Below are 22,351 nucleotides of genomic sequence, written 5' to 3' on the forward strand. Positions count from 1 at the left end.
TATACTAGATAAAGTTTAGCTAACTGTATTCCTTCCTTTCTCTTCTCTTCTCTTCTCTTCTCTTTCTCTCTCTCTCTCTCTCTCTCTCTCTCTCTCTCTCTCTCTCTCTCTCTCTCTCTCTCTCTCTCTCTCTCTCTCTCTCTCATCTTACTATTTGCCCAGGCTGGTCTTGAACACCTGAGCTCAAGTGATCCTCATGCCTCAGCCTGGGAGTACCTGGGACTACACTTAGCCACTTCTTCATGATTCTGGAGACAGAACTAAGAACCTCTGTTGTTACATTTGTGCTATAATAGTACTTTCTTCCAAAGTTATTACTATGAGTGAAAACTAAGGCTTGTACTCAATGACCACAGTCTGTAACACTAATAAACAGTAACAAACAGGACTTTTTTGAAAAGCACATGAACTTGCTACATTGACCATTTTTGATGGCCCAATTCCATATGGTGCAACAAGTAACACATTTAGGCCTCTCTGGAACTCCATTATCACTCCTAACATTTGTCACCTCTTGCCAGTGTCCACAACATCTCTGCTACTATTTTTGCATTAAAAAAGAAATCTCTTCTCTGTGTTTTTTGTTGTATGACACATACTTCTCTACTTATACCTCAGTATGTTTGTTTTTTACTCACACCTCAGTATGTTTGGTTTTTTCCCCAATGCTACCACTTCAGCCTGAACAACAATGACATCCCACTATGTAAAGTCAAAGGCATGCCATCAAGTGAAAGAATGGTGGCAGACCTTTTTTTTCTAACCTCCAGGTTTAATGGCATCCTACAAAAAAATAAACATTATTGAATATGAAAGCCATCATTTGTGAAAGAGTTCAATTTTTATTATTCCAAAGAGTTTATTTTAAAAAGCAAACTCCTGGTTTCAGATTTTTTAACAGTGTGAAACCTAATTGTTTAAGGTCACTAACACTTGATCAATCAGAAAGGAAGATAAAAGGGCTGGGAATGTAGCTCAGTGATATAGCACTTGCCTAGCATGTTCAAGGCCTAAGGGTTCAATCCCCAGTACCATATACACACACATACACACACACACAAATATTTTAATTGTGGGATCATTTACTCATTCATTCCACTATTAATTGAGCATCTAAGGTAAGGTGCCAGTAGTTTCTCCTTACCTTATCTTAAGGGGATAAATCATGGACCAAGGAATCTAAATAATTTTCCCATGATAAAGTCATGCTTTCTAAATGTTAGCTCAGTAATTTTTCCCATTTGAAATTATATCATTAGAAAAATAAGACTTTACTAATATGAGATGATATCTGTATCACTCTATAGCTGCACCGATTGCACGGAGAGCATCACACCTCTGTGGCCTGTTGATGGAGATCGGGCAGTACAGTGGATGGGACAGGGTAAACAGCAGCGAGCCTGTCCTGTGTTGGATCTCTGCTTTAGAATTCAGTTAACTGTGTAAACAGTGTGTTCTGGGTATTCTGCTGGCTCACCCCTCTTTGCCCTTACCTGTGTGTCAGGCCCCCAACCAGGATGGAATGTAGAAACTGACCCCTTGCCCTTTGGTTTTTGTAAGGTTCAGCCAGGCAGTGCGCTGACAGGAGATCAGAGAGGGAGACTGGAATGAAATCAAGGTATTTCCCCAGTGTCCCCTCTCCTAGTTAGGCTCTGAGTGTGGCAGGCTTCTACCAGGCAGCCCTGGACTGCAGCTAGGGTCTCTTTCTGACTTCCAGTAATGACTTCCCTCTTGGCCCTTCAGGCCTAGGATGAGAGTCTGAAGACACCTGCTAGGGGGTGCTTCACTGGTCTTTGTCTGCCATACAACCAGATTTCTTAGGGCTGAAGCTTATATAACTGAGAGGGTTTTTGTTTGTTTGTTTGTTTTTTAAAAAGCACCTAAAACCCTGGAATACAGATGTAGGCACAGAGCCTCAGAAGATGTCGTATGAGTGAAAAACTGTTGAGCTTAAGTGTGATTAACCACTCTTGGTTTCTTTAAAACCTTGCCCATAGCTCCTCATTACTTTCCTCAATTTCCCAAATTACTGTGCAATCTGCCTCCTGGGCTGGGACCCCAACCAACACTAACTGTGTGCCTAATTATGAGAAACAAATGACCCAGAATGTTTCTCCACACATAAACTGAACAATTTCCCTAACACTTCCTTTTTCTCACAAAGATAACTGTCAGGCTGAATTAATTTGCTTTATAATTAAGGTGTGTAATTCTTATCTGGTGATTCTTTTTTTTTCCTTATGTGTAATGTGTAACTATAAGGAAATAGAGGAATTTGAAATTTAGAGCAAACATTTTTCTTATTCTACCTCTGATGTGTGTATATCCTGATTAACATAATCAAATGACTACCAAGTTTCTAATTAAAGTTTATACAAACTAGAAAAGGAAAATGTACTCATTGGGAAGTAGTTAAATTAGTTTCTTTGTATTGACTCAGAACCTAAAAAGCATGTTATTTATGCAATTTTAAAATAATGATTTTTGCACAATAACTCAGATTAAGGATCAAGAATAATTACTTTTATGTACTATAAGCCATGAGTGCATCTCAGAATCTGAATACTAAAGGACTCAGGACTTATCTTCAATTAAGTGATGCATGTATAAATGACATGGTAAGGAAAACCAGGAATATTGGGGAGAAAAAGAAGGAGTGGCCAGGGAGAGGACTAAAACAGGCTGCCTGCTTTCCCATCGGGCATGGATATTGGCCAAATTGGTAGCTCTGGGGACTGACTGAGACCAGAAAAAGAGAATGTATGAGGAGGGAGCAGAATGGGCAAGCCCCTCCAACATAGCACTACTGACTCCAGGCTGCCTCTGTAACAGTTGGTGATCTCAAGACCTCCTAATTTAAAGTCAGTTTAACCACATTTCAAAGTACAGCAGAAAACAGTGGATTTATTTCTAGAAGATGGAGTAACTTTTGTCTTTTGAATTAATATACACTGCCTAGAAATGTCCCTGTTTCCTGTAATTTTTTAGTAAGAATTATTGACTTCCTAGCAATGCTTTTCAAATGAAGAAGCGAACACATGCTTTCATGAAGATAACTCAGGAATACTACTCAATATGGATCAAATCATTCATTCTCTCAAAAATTACACACCTGTCATACAGGGTATTGAGAAATTCACACAAAATGATACATGTGAACATACTTTGCAAAGTACACAATGTCCTGTGACAGTGATTATTAAGAGTCTGGGATTTTGTGGATGTTTTATAGCCCAAGTTAAAGTTACAGACACTAAGTAAATAACTAATAAGATCTGATCACTAGATGAGATGGAGATAAAAATAGCAGCTGCATCTAGTACCGTTTCTATAAGAGTTAATGTGTCTGCAGAATGAGGTGTACTGTTGTTCATGAACACTCACCTTTAATGTGTCATGGCTGGAAAAAAGAAAACAAACAAGTCTACTCTTTTGCTAACTTTAAATTTTTTTCTTTTCTTTTCAATAGACCATAATGTTAGCAGATATGAGGTTAGGTTGAGTAAACTCCTTGAGCTCACCCTATTCACCCTATGTAAAATAGGAACCTCACTTTCTATAACCTTATCTTCCTTTATTTTTTCTTTATTTCACTTATCATTACCCAAAATGTACTGCATGCTTATTTGTATACAGTATTTCTTTATTATTATTTTTGTCTCTCTTCCCTTATAGACAACAACGTAGTCCTGTTCACCTCTGTATCCCCAACCCTCCATCAGTGATTGGTGCAAATAAGCCCTCAAAAAATATTTATTTACCAAATGAATACAAGGTCAATGATATTTTCCAGAAATATTTCACTCTCCCATCTATCAATAAGCAAGAGCCAGACAAAAGTATATAGTGGAACACCTAGTAGTTGGGGGCAATCGTTTGTGACAAACCCTAAGGGCAATTTTCTGACAGGGACAAAGACCCATCTCTAGCCTTCTTCTCAACTGATTTCCCCAAACCAATTTCTGAAATACTTGTCCTCTCAATTGTCTTAAGGATCTAATAAGTTGTTTGTAAAACACCCAACACATTCTCTAGGGGAAGAGATAGGAAGTAGAGAAAGAAATTGCTGTAGTATGGATCTGGAATGTCCCTAAGACCCACATGTTAATGGCACAGTCCCCAGCTTGGTGGGGACTAGGACTAGAATAGGTGGGGCCTAGTGAGAAGTCTATGGGACATTGAGGGCATAACTTCAAAGGGAATTGTGAGACTCAGGTGTTTTCTTCTATCCCTCAAATTCTGCCACAAAGTGACTGACTAGCTTCATTCGGCCATACGCACCCTACCCTGATGTACTGCCTCAACACTGGCCTAAAAACAGGTCCAACTGACCATGGGCCGGAGTCTCCAAGATGGTGAGCCATATAAACCTTTCCTTTTCTGACTGTCTCACATATTTTTAATAGTAACAGAAAGCTGACTAACACAGAAAGCATAAAAGAAATATATATTCTTATTCGAAAGTCAGAATGACAAATAAGTGCAATGAAAAAAAATATAAATTATACTTAAAGTTTCTACCCCAATACACCACTATTGCAATTTTTTCTCCCTTTCTTTTCTAGGGCATTATACAACATCATTTTATACATACTAATTGGTATATTCTTCTTTCACTGAATTCATGTCATTAATACATGTCTATATTAATATTTTTAATGGTTGCATTGAATTCCATCCTGTCACTGTACCACAATTCCTGCAGTTGTTCATTTGTTACTTTTGATATATTGCAGGTCGCAGAAAACATATTTGTAGATAGTATCTACATATAGCTTTCATTATTTCCATAGGATACATTCCTGCTTAGTAATCAAGGGAATGAAAAAGGAAAACCACAATAAAATACAGTTATATGACTAGATTGGGAAATTTTAACAGAATAATAATTCCAAACATTAGAGAGGCTGTGGAGAAGTAGAAACTCTCTGTCACTGGTGATCAGAATGAAATTTGGCGTCCATGTTTTGGGAAAAAGTTTAGCATTATCTACCAGGAATGAAAACATGCATTTATCTCATGAGCAGGAAATCCCACCCCTCACTATATCCCCTTGAGCAGCAGGATCAGTTCTAATATTTAATTTCACTTATATCAAATTCAAGAGCAGAAAAACTAAATTGTATTGTCCTGGGATATAGTCATAGGTGGTATGACCACAAGGAAAAGCAGACATGTGGTTATCACAGCAGTTAAGATAATGGATACTTCTTTGTGGTTTGAATCCTGATTTTCTTTAAAATTTTGTTATTTTGCCTGTCATGTATTTTTTTTGCATTAACTTTTACTCTTTAAAATATTGCATTAAAATATTATGTATCTCGATTACTGAGTTTTTTGGTGCCTCCTTAAATTTTGCTTCTGAGGCAAGTGCCTCACTCTCCCTAGTTCTGGCCTTGGTGGTGAGAGAGGAGTGTGATCAGAGACCCATGGGGGACTCATTAAAGGGACAGAACTATCCTATTTCTTGACTTGTGTCTAGTTATATATTGCAGCTTACTTTATGATTATCCATTATACTCTATAATCATATTTATATTGTATATACTTTTATGGTTCAAACTGTATTTCACAGAAACTAGAAAACGTGCATTTCTTTATTAAAAAATTATTTTTCTAAACTTTTTGTGTTTGGTGGGGAGGGGAATTGAATCCAGGGCCTGTGTATGCTAGGTAAGCCCTCTACCACTGAGCTACATCCCCAGACCTTTTTAAATTTTTATTTTGAGACAGCATCTCGATAAGTTGCTCAAGCTGGCCTTGAATTTGTGATCCACCTGCCTCAGACTCCTGAGCAGCTGAGATTACAAGTGCCCTGCTTGATAACATGCATTCTTTGGTTGATCAAGGCATTGAACATATTTTATATACTTATTGGTCTTTCATTCTTCTTCTTTTGTTGTATATTTCAGCTAATAATTCTTACCAACCTACTATTTTGCCAGGTGCCTCATGACAATCCTGTGAGTGGGTAATTGTCATCCTCATTCCATATCTGAGAAAATTGCAGTATGCAAAGAAATTCACCTAGGTTCACACACAGCTGGCCAGACTCAAAGATGCATTGCAATGTGTGTGTGCCATTTCTTTCCTAATTCCTGTTCTGTTTATTTTGGCAGCATTGACACAAACTCTCTCTCTCTCTCTCTCTCTCTCTCTCTCTCTCTCTCTCTTACACACACACACACACACACACACACACACACACACTTAAACAAGATCAGAGAACAAGGAGGTAGGTCATATCAGACACAGAAAGAGCTGAGAAACGAAGCCTGCTGCAAAGGAAGGTAGGGCAGGAAGGGAGGAAGGTGAGGCACAGGTACAAATAGACCCTGGGTGGTGAGGATCAGCTCCTGCAGAGCCCAAAGTACCACACTGGAACTACCAAGCAGGGAGACTCTGACACTTTAACAGATTAGCTCTATAAAATTATGCTTGTAAGGGCTTTCATTTAACATCTCATATCTTTTTTCCCCTCCATAGATCACTTCCTTTCTACCCTTAGGAAAATGGGTTTGTTTTTCCCTCCTATGAAATTGGGTTTTATTCTTTGCTTCCCCTGTGAGACTCTGTCTTGGGGCAGGTGGGATAGGGGTGGAAGTTGCAGAGGTTGGGAGTGGGGAGACTGTGAGAAATCTGTGCTCTTTCAGTTTTGAAAAGTAAAACATTTCATCACCTTTCACCACTCTATTCCTGGCAGCAACTAGAGCTGGGCTGCCTCCTCTCTGCCTCAGCTTGTGCATTTGGATTGCATTTTGCAAACCCCACTCCTGTACAGGCTTGAGGCGGACAAGCCTGCACACCCAGGTTTTCCTGCACTGCCTTCGTCCTCATTTTGCCTGGAGACACAGGCAGCAGCTCTGCCCATTTCAACATTTTGAATTAAAATTCAAATGTCTTTCTCACTAGCCACTACACTATTAGTATCTGCAGCGTAATTACTAACACCGTGTACCTTTCCATGTACCTTTATTTCATAGCACAGAGACACTCCAGGGAGAGACAACCTTCAGAATGATCAGCCTGGCCAGTACACCTCCTCCTGCAGGTCTCCCAACTCTAGCCCAACACTCTCTACTCCTGTTCCTAAGCTATCATTCAATCTATCTGCTTAGGACACATCTAGATATTAACAACTAGGCACTAATAAAATTATTGACCAAAATATCAAAATTTTACTTATTAAACCCGAAATGCTTTTGAAGGTTCATAGTCACAATACTCTTGATCCTACATGTTTAATTATTTTTTAATTTGGCAAATAATTTTAAAAAGGCATTTAAAAACATGTTGTGAATTCTGTTAAGATTTCTAGGTACCAATCAAGAGCTCACACCTTTGTGTAGAGACTATTTGTCAGTGTGGTTATTAAGCCATTGTGTCTGAAAGAGCAAATGATGGGGAAAGTGTTAAGGATTAAAGCTTGAATAGAGAAAATGAAGGCAATAACGCCCAACACTTACTTGGGGTTTTATATTTATGCTTCGGTGATCAAACTAGCGAAGCGAAGTTTAATACGTCTTACATAAACTTCTTTTACTTAAAAGTTTACAAGATTGCTTTTTCTCTTCACTTATCTTAATTCCCAGCACTTCTTGAATGATAGGGTTGTAAGAAGCTGAGTTGTTCCCATAAATTTCTGTGTCCTAATAAATCTCGTTTGGGGAAAGTATGTGCAATACATAATAACTCGTTATACAGCGGCCGGTGAGAGCAGCAGGCAGCCAACGCCCACTGGAGAGCACATTTGAAAGATAACCTACATTTTAAAAGAATGTACTAGAGTTCCAAGTTCTGCAACCATGAAGAAAACTGAAAATCAACCCTTCTTCTCAAAACAATGTTTCTCCACTAGTTCCATCCTTCTTCATCCCTGCCCCCAAGGGGCTGGATATCAGTTTGCCTTTAAAATTTGAAAAAGGGGTGGAGAGAGAAGCTGTTTTTAACTCAGAGAGGAAAAAAGGACTAAGTCCTTTATAGCACACTCAACAACAGGTCTATAAAACCGAACTTATTGGGGTGGCGATGGAGCTAAGTCAAATGCATTTAACAAGAGTAGCTTGCTAATGATCACCTGCGGGATTTTAAAGAACGAGAACGAGCAAACAGCAGAGATGACAGGCAGGGTGTTCTCATTTCCACTTCAAGTCCAAGTCTCTGAGGGTGCTCAGCCTCCCACTCTATTTCCTCTATTCAAAATTGCTTAAGATTTTTAAACCCAGAGAGTTTGCCAGATGTAGACAATAAATACATTGTGAATTCATTGATGTTATTAATAGCAGTACTAGTACATAAATTCAAAAACAAGGTCTTGAGCAATAAAGAGATAACAAAACTTAGGTTCGTTTCTTACCATGCTGTTGCTTCTTTTTGATTTCTATAGATACACCAAGAGGATATAAGGAGTAAAATGCAGTTCCGCCAGCATTACCAATATCGATCTTCCTGCTTCTCAGAACAGCCTGGCCTGGTTCTCCGTCTTTCGGGGCTTAACTCTCGCCAGCTCACCTGCCAACCAGCTGCTGTCTCCCCGAGTCAGAGCTGAAGGACAGATGCTGACTGTTCATGTCAAAAGCGCTTTTAATAAGGGTGTGTTTGATTCAAGAGTTGAAAGGGTTAAAGAGGTGCGCCCTTTCTTGGGTGTGACACTAAACTAAAATTGCTGAAAAGACAACAGAGGAAGTAGTAGTAGGTGGTTCAGGGAAAGTTGTCCTGCATATATTAAATTATATGAAAAAAGCCTGATTACAGGTGGATGGGAAGGAGGCATTTGGAAGGGTATCTTAGCTCTGATTTTCAATCTCTGGTGAGCAAGGTCAATTGTCTTTACTGCTGAGTTTCTGTTCTGTTTTGTTTTCATTTCACCTTTTATTTACTTCTGCTGTTTTCTCCTACCTAGGTATAAATTATATCCTACAAGCCATATCCCATGTAACATTACTTAAAAATGTGTGTTCATGTAACAGGAAAGGTGAAAATGATGTCCATTTCATCAGTACCCAAATAATGGACACCTATAATCATCAATCCATATAATTCCGTAATTGTAAATTATTATCCCGTTTTTCTAGCTTGATTATGTCTTGTAAATTTTCAGTATTCAGAAAAATTATTTTGTTGAAGTTTTATTTTTCAACAAATAGTGACACAATTAATAGACCTCTTAATTACTTGGCTTTATTTCTAGGTGATATAGATCAGAAGAAAAAGTGCTCTCCTGTTTCTTTTATCATGACCACCCTTATTAGGAACATAATATTAAGGGGCTGGTGTTGTGACTCAGGGGTAGAGTGCTTGCCAGGCATGTATAAGGCATCGGGTTTGATTCTCAGCACCACATATAAATAAATGAATAAAATAAAAGTCCATCAAGGTCTAATAATTTTTTTTTTAAAAAAAGAAACATTTATCACGCACCTATGGGCTCATCGGTGTGAACATGCATTGATGATGATGTTCTTGATTATAATTGTGGCAGAAAGCATATAACACAAAACCTGCCCCTTAATGATTTTTAAGTGCTCAGTATTCACCATATTCATTGTTGTGCAAAAGCTCTCTAGAACTTTCTCATTTTGCAAAACTGAAGCTCTATGCCCATTAAGCAACTCCCCATTCTGCTCTGCCCCTAGCCCCTGGCAACCACCGTTCTCCTTTTCGTTTCTGAGTTTGACTATTTCAGTCACCTTATAAACATGGTACGTACAGTATTCATCTTTGAGTGACTGACTTTTATCACTTATAGCACAACATCCTCAAGATTCATCCATATTGTATCATGTGATACAGCATGTATTGATTGCCAGCTCTCTGGCAGTCTCCTGTCGACTCAGGGTTCCCTGACATCAAGGAACTCACAGTTTGGGGTAATTATCATGCATCAAGTGATGAGTATCAACATCAGTGTCATGGTCATGATCAAATATGTAAAATAAATACTATAATAGAAGAAAGACCAATAGAATAGGGGAGGGAAGAGTGGAGGGAAAGGGGAAGTACTGGGGACTTAAATGAAGCAAATTACATTCCATGCTTGTCTAATCATGTCAAAATGAACCCCAATTCTATGTATAACTATAATGCAATAAAATTTAAAAAAAAAAAAGGAAAGGAATGAAGACAGATGTATGAAGACTATATAAGGGAATATTGTTATTTAGAGGATGCTATGGGCCTGTCATAACAGCTACCATTTACGGATGCCCCATGTACAAAAAGTAGTTCTTCATTGGAGAGGGGGTGTCATTTGAACTAATACTTAAAATACACATACCCTAGCTCTAAGTGTTTGGTTTCTTCCTTTTTTTCTAAATAAGTATTATGGCTGATATATAAAACCTTTATAATCTAATATTAATTGATTGACAATCAATTCTTTAGTAATCATTTATATTAAAAACATTTTCTGGCACTATGATTATACAAGGACTTAACAACATAATCTGAAATAAGAATTCTTTCTCTCTCTCTCTATCTCTTTTTTTTTTTTTTTTTTTTGAGATGGGGTCTCACTAAGTTGCTTAGGGCCTAGCTAAGTTGTGCTGAGGCTGGCTTTGAATTTGTAATCCTCCTGCCTTAACCTCCTGAACTGTGCCAATGCTCTGGCTTGAAAATAAGAATTCTTCTACTAACCCCCCTGGCACATAAAAGATAGGAAACAGTTAATATCTTCCACGAGTACCTACCATGAACTCACTGTGTGAAGGATAGAGAATATAAGGTTTATTTTTACTTCTAGAAGCTTATAGACTTGTCTATAAAGCAACCACCTGCTGGCAGGCATATAATTAACTGCTAAAATATGTGCTATAGACATTTGTGATGCTTTCAGAATTCAAAGGGAAGAAGACCAGTGAGGGTGTGCAGCAAGGGTCCAGGAAGACAAAGGACCAACTCTGAAGGACAGACTTAACAAGGAACGGGGTGAGAGAAGGCACTCCAGGCCAGGGCACAGCCTGAAGACAGGTAAGCCATGGCCATGGGCATAAAGGCCTCACTGCAGTTAAGGGGCATGATGAAGCCTGGTGGAATTAGTGAGGGGAAGGTGGAAGGTGGAATAAGGAAATTAATGTCATCTGGGGAAGGCTGGAGAATATGGACTCTCCACAGGTTCCTGAGCGGGGAAGTGACATGATTGGAAGGGATGCTGGTGGAAGACAACCACGGCAGCCTCTGGTGGACCCCATGGAAGGGGGGTTGGGGTTAGTGACCTGGAGTGACCACAAGTTGTGGAAATGGAAGGAAGAAAAGAAAATCATCTGGGAAAGTAGAGACTGAGAGAGAGTGAGGTGAACTCAAAGGAAACCATGATGCAGTCTCGCGGCCTGGAGAACCTCATGGAGCTCTAGCACAGGGCTGGGAGACTGGCATGGGTCATGTGAACTTAAGGGACAGTTAATATTGCCAAGTAGAAATGTCCACAAACCATGTAGGTTTCACTCTCAAAGTTATACGTCTATACTTAATCTGAACACTAAATCAGTCTCTTAGAAATCACAATTTTATAGGAAGAACAGAAGCGATGCTCCATAAATGGCATTATTGGCTGTATTATAGGGCAGCGAGTGTTACTTATTCCCTGTAAAAGACAAAAGATACATTTACTGTCTTGAGCCTCCTTCAGCATCTGACAGTTTTGATCAGCAGTTTGTCTTTATGTGTCCTTTACAGAGGTGGCTCCTGCTGAATGGGCTTTGTGGTCAGGATTTCACTAATAAGCATAGGTAATAACTACTCTTAATGACTGGACAGCATTTCATCATTTTGTTTAAATAAAGTGTCTGAAGAAAGGGTACTTTTTGTGATTATCATAATGAATGAAATAAAAATAGCAAGACTGTAGTTCTGCTTTGCAACAAAGCAATAAAATCCTCTTGTAAGAGGAAACTTCCTTAATTTAATATCACATGGAGGGGCCGGGGTTATGGCTCTGCTGTAGAGCACCTGCCTGGCACGTGTGAGGCCCTGGGTTTGATCCTCAGCACTACATTAAAGTAAATAAATAAAATAAAGGTATTGTGTCCATCTACAAATATATATATATATATATATATATATATATATATATATATATATATATACATATACACACACACACACACACACACGTATTTATTTATATATTAAACAACAACAACACCACAACATGGTGATGAGAGGCAGCCGTACCAATCTTATTTATTTCCAGGCTTACTCAAGGTGTTACACTTTCTCATTAGTACATTTTTTTTTAAGTGCAAATTGAAAACTGATTACATATTCATCACTAGCATCAGGCTTTTCACAGAGGAGAGAAAAAAGAAGGAGAATTCAGTATGCCCTTTTCTTCCCATCCCCTCAGCCAAATTCCCCACGGATGGATTCTAGCTGGGGACCTTCCTCACATGCTCACTGTTGCTGTGAGCCTTACTTATTTCTGCCTCTGACTGAGACTGGGTTTCTGCAAAGCCCAGGAGTATGGTTAGGTGCAAAGAAAGGTAAATCCGCCAACCCCTGACTTTCTGCCCACCTTTGCTAGCCCTGCCCACCCATATCACATGGGAAAAAGTCACATAGACATACTTCAGCTGGGAGTCCCCCACCCCCCCACCGCCGCCCTGACTGTCCCCCAGCAGAGGGCAGAATTTTAAGAGGAAATGACAACTGCAGAGTGGGCAGATTTATTAAACAAAGGACTCCTTTATAGTTGTTTTTTAAAAATTCCTGCTGGAGGCATTAGTCCCTTCACAGAATACAAAATTATCTCAAAGTTCTTCTTCCCCACCACCTTTTTTTTTTTTTTTTTGAAATGGGACCTCACTATGTTGTACAGGCTGGTCTGGAACCCCTGGGCTCAGGTGATCCTCCTGCCTCAGCCTCCCAAGTAGCTGGGACTAAAGGGACAGAGAATTTTAAAAGCATATACATTTATGTATTTAAAATAGGCTCAGTCAAACAGGAAGTAGAGAGCTTCAGTGAGATGGGGGTTCAGGGAAAGAATGGAAATTCAATCCATCAGTTTAAAGATTTATTATCTCTAGAAATAGTGAGAGATTGGGACTCAAAGTAAAAAGGCCAGTGAAAAATTCCTAGTCTGTGGAATGACCAAGCAGTGACAATGCTGTTTTCAATTCTCTACTGCACTGTGCTGAGCTGGTCAAAGTTCACCGCGTGTATACAACTGCACTAAGATGATGGTGCTTTGGGGACATCAAGGAGGAGGCTGGTTCCAAGTATAGGGGGACTTGTGGCACAAGGAAGCACAGGAGAAGAGGTGAGGGGAGTGGTCCTCAGAGAGGAACCAGAGCCACAGGTAATGGGGAGGACTCGGACCTTGATTTTGCATGTAAAATGGGGGCATCCATCTTTTTTTATTTAGCTGTTGAAGTACAGGTGCTCTCATATGGCTAGAAGTCTTGGGGGACACCAAATAGCTATATTACATTTTTATGAACAGTAGCCTTAGGGTTAATTATGTCCCATGCATTTTGCTAAGCACTTTACATTCATAAACTCATCAAATCTGAAGAGAAACAAATTATTGTCACCATTTTACAAATGAGGAAAGTTCAGGCAAGGAAGGCAAGCAATCTGTCCAAGGGCACAGGATTAATGAATAGTGGCCAGGTTCAAACCCAGGACTGCTGGACTCCAAACCACACAGTCTTAACCTCTTGTCTCTAACATCAGCTTTCGCCACCCCCTCTCCAGAAACCATTCTGTCTCTCTGTGGTCCCTGGTTTCTTCCCTTACAACCTTCTTGCCCCCCACCCACTCCCTCTCTCATGTACCTTTTCTTTTTTATCCTCATTCTCACCTCCTATTTAATTTCTGTCTCTGGAGGGCACCCTTTCCTGTGCTATTCTTCCTCCTAGTACCTGTCTCTGGCTCACAGTTTAATGTGTACCTCTTGGTCACTATCTGTTTCCAGCTAAAATGGAAGCTCCTCAGAACAGGGATTTTATCAATTTCCTTCATCCTAAATCCTCAGCACCTGACAGGTATAATAGCATTGCAGTCACACAGTAGGTGCTTCAGAACCACATACAGAATGAACAAGTACAGTTCACAGACTTCTGTTAAAGAGAAAGTCTTCCAGTATGGCCTGTTTGGGCCTGACTAGGAGAGAAGGTGTATCAGTTAGGTCCTGTGAGAAGGAAAGAACAGGAAAAGTGGAATGTTTGGATGAGAGGCTAGAGGGGCAAAGGAGCTGGGCATGATGGCATGTACCTGTAATCCCAGCAACTCAGGAGGCTGAAGCAGGAGAATTGCAAGTTTAAAGCCAGCCTCAACAACTCAACGAGGCCCTAAGCAACTTAGTGAGACCCTGTCTCAAAATAAAAAAATAAAAAAAGGGCTGAGGATAGGGCTGAGGATTAGTATCACTAGGTTCAATCCTTGGGACCTAAAAATAAAACTAAAAAATAAAATAAAAGGGGCCAAGGTATGCACAGGACTTAGGGACCTTCTTCAGAGTAGTGTCCTAACCTGAGACTAAAAACACACCCGAATGACAAGGAGGGAACAGCTGCCAGAATAGGCACACAGAGGACAGTGCCGGGGGTTCTGGCAGGGGCAGAGGGACACAGCCAGCCTGCAGTGTCCTGCAGGGAGGGATCCTAGAGAATGAATGCCTGGCCTTTTTTCATTCCCTCTCTAACCTTCTGCCAAGACCCTGCTTCAATTCCAGCAGAGAGCCAGATGACCACCAGAAAGAGCTTATCGATGTCCACGCAGGACACGGAATAGGATGGAGGACAGAAGGGGATCTGGAGGTGCAAAGGAGGGCGTTGAGGTGCGAATCTATGGCGGTGGGGGGAAGCTGATTAAGGAAAGGAAGAGTGGAGACCTGGGTCACCAAAATGACCAAAATGGAGTACAGCAGACATACAGGAACTTTCTCCCCCCACCCCCTGCACAGTATTGGAGATTGAATCCAAGGGTACTCTACCTAACCCTAACCCTATCTCCCCAGCCTCCATTTTCGGTTTTGTTTGAGATGGGGTCTCACTAAGTTGCTGAGGCTGGCCTGGAACTTGCAATTCTCCTGCCTCAGGCTCTCAAGTCTCTGGGACTACATACATGCACCACCACACCCAGCAGCAGACAAACAGGGACTTTATAAGAGATGTCAAGCGTGTCTAACCTCACCTCTCATGACTTATTTCTATGTCCAATAAGGTTTTGTAATTGTTCTCTTCATAAATTTAGTATGTCAAAGACACTGTAAAGTTAAACTTTCACCTCCATCATGCAGCCAAATTTCCTTTAGCACAAAATGCTCTTACTAACTCCAGGCTGCCAGTGAGCAATCCTAGTTTGGTCACAGGTCAGCCAGGCCCTCCTCTGGCCTGCATCATGTTTATCTGCCATATTGTCCCAAACAACCACTCAGCCTAAAGGGTATGAACTTTAAACTTCTCTTAAGACTTCGCAGTCAGTTCTGCAATGATGTCTTCCTTAGCATCATGCCATTCAGAAAACAGACTGCATTCCTAGCAAAAAAGATGATTGCCCCTATCTTACCTTCTATGACACCTATGGCACAAGCAACCAATAAATAAATAGAAATTGACCATGCTGATACCTTGACCTTGGCCTTCCACCTTCCAGAACTGTGAGAACCAAATGTCCTATTTTGTAAGTTACCCTTCTAAGGTATCTTGTTATAGCAGCCCAAGCTGACCAAGACACTCAGAAATCCCATTCCTAGGTACATACCCAAAAGGACTGAAAGTATCTGCCCACAGAAAAATGTATGCATAAATATTGGTGGCAGATTTATTTATAAGAGTCAAAATACACCAGCAACACAAATGCTCATCAGCTGATGAATGGAAAAACAAAATGCAGCATTATTGGTCATCACAGGAAACGAAGCACTGAGACACGCCACAACAGGGAAGAACCGTGACAACATCTTGCTCAGTGAAAGTGCCAGACACAAAACAATAAACATAATGTTTACTACCATTTATGTCATAAGTCCAGAATAGGCAAATCCACAGAGACAGAGAGTAGATGGGTGGTTGCCAGGTGCTGGGGGAAGGACGGAATGAAGAGTAACTACAGAGTTTCTTTTGGGGGTGACAAAAAGATTCTGGAATGAGATCGTAGTGGTGGTTGCACAATCGTGTCAATATCCTAAAACCCACTGAATTATACACTTCAAACAGTAAACTTTATGGCATATGAATTAGACCTTGATTTATAAAATGGATGATGAATGATAATGAGGTGAGGCCATTCTAGCCCCCTTATTTCACCACCCCAAGGAAACTGATGAAAGTAATTTTAAAAATCTGAGGTTATAAGAAAATCTATGGTGTCCTGGGACAATGTAAAGACCAAATCTATTAAAGTAGCAGGGGAGTCCTCTTCATTATTATTTTAGGGGCAGTTGTAGAAAAGTAAGTGGAAAGAGAAATATGGGAAGACTGAGGTCTCTAACAAGGGGCATAAGGCCTCATGTTCTCAGGAGTCCCAGACAAATTTGTAATGCTAAATGACATTAAAGATGCAGGTACAATGTACTGATTTCACTGTGGTACAACGAGACAGTGATAGGAATTTTTGTTAAATATAAAATCACATCTCATGTATAAATGAACATTTTTGGTACAAATACTCAACATACAAAATTACATTGAATTTGTGTATTGAAAATATTCATTTGTTAAACATGGAGATTCAGAATATATCAGCATTTTTGTGGCTCTATTGTATTCTATTCTTCAGTGCTCTCACTTGGAAAAATAGAAACAGGAATTATATATACCCCACCATAATTTTTTCTTACAACTTCAGATTTTTTTTGTTGCTTTCATCAGTTTCCTTGGGGTGATGTAATAAGAAATCTAGAATGACCTTACCTCATTATTATTCATCATCCATTTTACAAGGATTAAACAAGTTATTATTTGTATTCAGAATAGTGCCTAGTATGTATGCAATAATGTAAGTGTAAGCTTTTGCTACTAATATTCTCTACCATTTCTCCAAATCAAACATTATAAGACACTGAGGAGGTATTGTGAATTGAATGTTTCTAAATGTGTTTCTAAATGTAGTCTTCTCAACTCCCACATTGAAATTCTACCCTGAAATGTGATTTAGTAGGATGTGAGGCCTTTGGGATGTGATTAGGTATTGAGGGTGGAGCCCTCCTACATGAGATTAGGGCCTTTATAAGTGTCACAAAAGAGCTTGCTTCCCCTCTCTGGTCTCTGCCAAGTGAAGAAATAAGAAGTTAGCCATCTACCACCCATTTGAGGCCCTCACCAGAACCCAACCATGTTGGCATCCTGATCTCACACATTCAGCTCTCAGATGTGTGAAAAATAAGTGTCGGCTGTTTATGAGTGACTGACTGTGGAACTTTGTTTTAGCAGCCTGAACTTTGACAGCAGGGGATGTAAAAATCTCTCTGTAAACATATGTAACAGAAATAAGTGCTGTGTGGCTCAGTGATAGAGCACTTACTTAGCATAAGTGAAGAGCTGGGTTCCATCTCCAACACCAGGGGTAAAAAAGAAATTCTCTCTGTTCATTTTGAGCTAAGCCTCCAAAGGGTTAAGGCAAGTTCAAATTAGGGGTCTAGCCTGAAGAGGTGGCTTGGACCCAAGAAATGCACAAATGATAAAATAATTATCTCTAGATTTTAAGAGAAGGAAGTCTGAGGTCGATACAGAATGTAGTGAAATCCGTACAACATGTTAGAGCTTTTTCTATGTTGATGTTGTCCCCCTTCTTTTGGAAAATGAGAAGAAGAAAATGAACATGCAATAATTGAATAGGTATAAAAGACCTTGGAGACTCATTTAATTGGTGGAAATGATTTTTTAGTAATATATATGCTCTTGATAGTATAGCCCATGAGAACTGTGTTCATTCATTCATGGAAACATTTATTGAGCATCTTACAAGTTTTCTCTTGTCACAGGTTTACTTCTACGAAGAGGCACGTACTGATTAGACTAAGCCTCCTTTAACTGTAAGTGTGGAAAGGCATGGCCTCCTCAGTGACTCAGTCCATTCAGACTACTGTATCAGTGTCCCAGATCAAGTGGCTTATAAATAACCAAAATTTATTTCTCACGGTTTGGGTGGATGGGAAGTTCAAGGACAAGTGCTGGCAGATTCATCTGGTGAAGGCCTGCTTCCTCACCATCTTCTCACTGTGTGCTCACATGGTAGAAGGGACTACGTAGCTCTCAGGGTCTTCTTTTTTTGTAATCTCATTCATGAAGACTCCATCCTCATGACCCCATAACCTCTCTAAGGCCTCACTTTCTAATACGATCACATTGTGGGGTTGATTTTAACATAGGATTTGGGAGGGACACAGACATTAGTGTATATCACTGTAGTTAGTATTCCAAGTAGAAGGTATGTAAAGCTTCCATGTACTCTATAGCAATGGTATGTTTGGGGTACAAAATGCATTTGACTTGAACACACTTTCCATTGATTTGTGCTCTGCCGAATGTTACACTGCCCTTAGCAGATGTATGAGAGGCACAACCCAAGCCTTCCGGCATTATCCTATATGGCAATTACTTTCAGCGCAGGACTTCACAATTGAGCAGGCACATCCGCTTCTAGATTGTAGCCGTCATCAGTCTCAGCCTAAACCACAGTTTAACTGGATACAAACATAATTGGAATTAAGGTTTAGAAGGAAAGATAAGACAGATCTAATCTGTACACAAGAGCAAAACACATACACACTCATTATCTCATTGTAATATTTGTGCACCCTCATTATTGAAGAGTTTTCATGTGGTGCACAGATCTAACCTAACAAGGCAGCATATGAAGGGTTATCCCACAATCCTCTAAAGCTACAGGAGCAGTGGTGAGATGGATGCCCTTCCACAGCTGTCTCACCCAGGCAATGGATGCATCCCAGTTCCAGGGCACGGTCTGGCATCCAGGCAGATGGAGAGCTCTGTGCCAGCAAGACCAAGAACTGTGCTCTCTTCCTTTGTACAGGGATGGGAACTTCTGCCCAGCCATCCTGTGTCTGGGCACACACTTTCTGAATGGTCACATACAGCTTCATACTCTGGATCAACCAGGGAGAGTGAAAAGCCCTTTTTGTGGTTTGAGATCCTTCAGAAAGAAAGAAAACCTACATACCACTTCTGATGAACCACACAAAAATGGTTCCCAATAGAACAAATTTGAAGGAAGGCCACAAAAGGACCCATTGTCATATCACTCCCTCTTTTTCAGTTTTTTTGGTTAATCTTTAGTCACAGCTCAGCTTACCAGGGGTAACTGAGGAAGATTCTTTGCTAGTTTGCTAAAGGTCAAACAAATGAAGCTTAATTTGAGATAATCTGAAGTAATTCCTTAACTATGACCAATGTCAATTTGTTATCTAAAAGGAAGGAGCTTGAATTGGACTAGTCTTGGAAACCCTGACTCACTGTTTCAACTGCCCTTGACATTCTAGTTCCTCAAATTACAGCCCAACTTTCAGCAGTAAACACCCTTCAAGTCAATGTTCAGTATCCACTGAAAACACAAAGGGAACTTGTGAAAAGATCCACTTCCTTCATTTGATTCTTCCTGCACTTCAGTATTCCATTGAACATTTCTCCTTAAAAGTGGATATGCGTGGGGCTGGGAATGTGGCTCAAGCGGTAGCACGCTCGCCTGGCATTCCCAGGGGGCTGGGTTCGATCCTCAATACCACATAAAAATAAAATAAAGATGTTGTGTCCACCGAAAACTAAATATTAAAAAATTCTCTCTCTCTCTCTCTCTCTCTCTCTCTCTCAAAAAAAAAAAAAAGTGGATATGTGAACGCTACGCTAAGTGAAATAAGCCAGACTCAGAAAATCAAGGGTCGAATGTTTTCTCTCATATGCGGAAGCTAGAGTGAAATAAGGGGTTGGGGGCAGCTGGATATCATAAAAATAGAGAAATAAGTGGAATAAAAGGAGATTGAATGGGAGGGGGAAGAACATGAAAGGGGAGTAAGTGGGGAATGAATTCAACAAAAGTACACTATGCGTATGTATAAATGTTCCATGATGAATTCTACCTTCATGTATATCTATAAAGCACCAATTGAAAATAAAGAAAAGAATGACCAGTAGAGTGGAGGAAGGGGAACTGGGGGAGGGAGAAGGGAAGGGAAGGAGGAAGCACTAGGGATTGAAATGGAGCAAATTAAATTCCAATCATATATGATTATGTCATATTATGTCCACACACATATGTCATACATTATGTCCACTATTATGTACAACTACAATGCACTAATACAAGCCAAAAAAAAGTGAGTAGGAACCTTAAACAGACATAAATAAATAATCACATTTATTAAAATGCAAATATGATGAGGCAGTGATTGGAACAATGTCATTTTTATGGCTTTGAAATTACAATGGGATCAACACCGCAAAACATCACCACAATAGCTTAAAAGACATTGAAGAAGAAATGTTGGGTCCACATAATCATGCCAATGGCTCTTTATGCCTTGACAGAGCTAAAGTCATAATTAAATATCTCTTTCTTTGCTTTGTTCAATAATGACAATGCTATACCAAATGCTTATGGTGGGTGGTATTCTAAGTGCTTCACATGTAATAAACACATTGAATCCTCATGCTGACCTGATGAGTCAGATGAGTATCTGAAGCAGAAAGGTATAGAAACTAACCCAAGGATGCTTACCTACCCAATGATAGCTTGAATTTGAACCTGAGCAGGTGTGATTCAGAATCCATGCTTTTAACCAATTCATCAACTTTTTAAAGGTGCTTGTGGTTCTGCATAAGGAACTAACCTCACTTCATGTCCCTCCCACAGACAGTCCCTAAGAAATTCATAATAGGACCCAGTACCCTTTAAAAAAATTACAAAAGGAGATGGGTACAGTGGCGAATGCCTATAATCCCAGCAACTCTAGAAGCTGAGGCAGGAGGATCATGAGTTCAAAGCCAGCCTCAGCAATTTAGCAAGGCCCTAAGTAACTCAGTGAGACCCTGTCTTTAATAAAATATAAAAGGGTCTGGGAATGTGGCTCAATCCCCAGTACCAAAAAAAAAAAAAAAGTAACATCGTCCATTAGATGATGTTCTATAAGGTAGCCTATTTTAAGTGTGATTCACAGTGGGAAGGGAGATATAATTTCACACACTGAATGACCTAGTAAACTTGATACACAATCAACATTAAAAAAAAAAACTTCCATCTCAAGTTTCCCATGAATTAATCACTCATAAGTCCATGGCTGCGTCATCCTCGGGTGTCACAGCCGCCGGGAAATTCAAGCAGAGACACTGACTCAAGGTGTGTGTAGCAATCCATCGTATTAAATGATCTTTTAGTGTTAGATCTAACTTACATAATCGTTGAATGGTGGAGATGAGAGGGGCCTGGCAGCTTCTGAACTTACTGTCCTTAAGTGATCCTGTCCAAGAAGGATGAATGAGATGCCCCAGGTCCTCAATCCAGGCAGCAGAAGGAGCATCATGAGATGATGATCACAGACTTTCCAGTGTTGGATGCCTTTCTGCACTTTGCATACTGCTCACCCCACCCCTGTGACTTTTTAAAAATTTGTTCTTTTTAGATATATAAGAAGTAGAGTGTATTTTGACACATTGTGTACACATGGAGTATGACTTATTCTAATAAGGATCCCATCGTTATGGTTGTACATGATGTGGGATTACATTGGTCATGTGTTCATATATAAGGACAGGAAAGTTATGTCCCTGTGACTTTTTTTTTTTTTAATACAAAAGTAACATGTTGGGCTGGGGGCCGGTAGCTCAGTGGTAGACCACTTGCCTAGCATGTGCAAGACCCTGGGTTTTCTATCCCCAGCACTGCAAATAAAAAAGTTGCATATGATTTTATTGTGGTTAGTGAGATCTACTTAGCCCAGCCCTAAGTTCATTTAAAAAAAACACAAAAACTAAAATGTTCTCATGACCTGGGATTAAGGACATTTTCTTATTCTCTGAATAGACAAGGTTAACATAGTTATATTTACTAGTTGAATTTTGGAACTACTTGAAATAGGAGTTCAATGGTGCTTACCTGTTCTTCACTGAGAGAAACAGACAGGTAGCATCATAAAACACTAAATCACCAGGGAACAGGAAACAGGAGTGTGGAAAGTGGAAAATGAGCATTCTTTTTTATCTTGTGTAGGAACTCATTTTCTATCATTCTATTATATTTCATCATTCATCACTTGGTCCCTGTGGAAATGGTTGGGGATATCTCTGAAAAACAGATAGCCAGGCACTGTGGCACATGCCTATAGTCTTCAGCAGCTTGGGAGGCAGGAGGATTGTGAGTTCGAAGCCTTGCTCAGCAGCTTAGTAGGACCCTAAGCAAA

At 39.9% G+C, this 22,351-nt stretch overlaps 1 protein-coding gene across 3 annotated transcripts in view; it reads right to left on the reverse strand.

Moving 5' to 3' along the window:
- The window catches only part of Crybg1 (crystallin beta-gamma domain containing 1), a 196,893-nt gene that overhangs the window by 57,413 nt on the left and 117,129 nt on the right, over positions 1–22,351 (reverse strand). The window contains exon 1 of one of the 3 annotated variants that reach the window (XM_058575314.1): positions 8,357–8,556. The exons of the other annotated variants lie outside the window; for them this stretch is intronic. Coding sequence (XP_058431297.1) covers positions 8,357–8,359 — 3 coding nt within the window. The 5' untranslated portion in view covers positions 8,360–8,556. Of the gene's footprint in view, positions 1–8,356; positions 8,557–22,351 lie in introns of those variants that run through there. 3 annotated transcript variants of the gene reach the window in all.

This window comes from Marmota monax, unplaced genomic scaffold (genome assembly GCF_021218885.2).
Source record: "Marmota monax isolate L192 unplaced genomic scaffold, Marmota_monax_Labrador192_F-V1.1 WCK01_AAM20220418_F8-fsc00013, whole genome shotgun sequence".
Lineage (NCBI taxonomy): Eukaryota > Metazoa > Chordata > Mammalia > Rodentia > Sciuridae > Marmota > Marmota monax.